Source organism: Phytophthora parasitica, assembly GCF_000247585.1.
Source record: "Phytophthora parasitica INRA-310 unplaced genomic scaffold supercont2.57, whole genome shotgun sequence".
Taxonomy (NCBI): Eukaryota; Oomycota; class Peronosporomycetes; order Peronosporales; family Peronosporaceae; genus Phytophthora; species Phytophthora nicotianae.
This window is the reverse complement of record NW_008649043.1, coordinates 391,647-392,625: the sequence shown is the minus strand read 5'-3', so window position 1 is coordinate 392,625 and position 979 is coordinate 391,647. Positions and strand designations below refer to the sequence as shown.

At 44.3% G+C, this 979-nt stretch overlaps 1 protein-coding gene across 1 annotated transcript; it reads right to left on the bottom strand.

Annotated features, from left to right (window-relative positions):
• Positions 1–504: 504 nt before the first annotated feature.
• On the bottom strand, positions 505–960 carry PPTG_16483 (hypothetical protein; the record flags this gene model as incomplete). Its single annotated transcript, XM_008914022.1, has 1 exon — positions 505–960. One exon carries the CDS (start codon positions 958–960, stop codon positions 505–507), a length of 456 nt encoding a protein of 151 aa, XP_008912270.1.
• Between the last annotated feature and the right edge of the window lie 19 nt (positions 961–979).

Below are 979 nucleotides of genomic sequence, written 5' to 3'. Positions count from 1 at the left end.
ATGCACATGAAACGCTATAGTGGCGGCAGTAACGCGCTCGTAGGAATTAGCTAGGCAAAACTGAGTTTGAAAAACAAGTATTCATATTACGAGGATCTCGTAGAACAATTTCTGTCGATTATGAGGTACTAGTACCGATGAGCTTCCACAATGAAGTAAATGATTGTGTTCTTCGTCTTGACGTCAGCTATAAATCGAAGCGGTTCACCTCATCTTTGCACTAGCAAGCTATCACTCAAGCAAAAATCTTTCTGTATTAGCGCATTTACCGATCTTATATACGTATTGGCATACGATCCACCACATTAAAGCTTTGGGAGAAAGGTTATCGTTACCGACGTACTGGTACCTGTATTGGTATACTGGGATGACAATCCCATCGAATTAATCCTTGTAACTAAAGTGCTTCATACCCAGAATAATCTCAGTTAATTAGAGAAGTCAGAAAGACATACCATCAACCTGTTGTAAATGGAAAGGCTAACAAGTCATTCGGTTCAGTTTCTAGTTAACTCTAACAAATCTGCAGTCAGGCGTGACTCTGGCCTTGTTGAAAGCACAACACACGTCCTCTAAACTCCCTAGCAGATTCAGCATTGGCGTTAGCATGTCCGCTTGAGAATAAATGCTCACCACTTTATCTGTTGCGCTGTCCCATCGAAAGGATACCGAACCACGCATAACAATATTCTTTCCGAGCATTTTTGCTGCAAGAGACGACCATACACCGCCTTTCGAGCCACCGGTACCATCTCTATTGAGGTGAGGGAAAGCGCGACGGAGCGTATTGGTCGTGATGGTCACTCTGGTGACTGTATCAGCAACCAGGGTGTCAGATGTCGGAGTCTTCAAACACTTCAGATCCACGCGAACTTCGTCGAAATAGAAAGCGAACAGCCTCCAGTTCTCCAGCTGAGCATCGACACCAAAGAATGAGCCGCCCATGACAGCTGGTGCCATAGTCTCATTAAGAAACTTG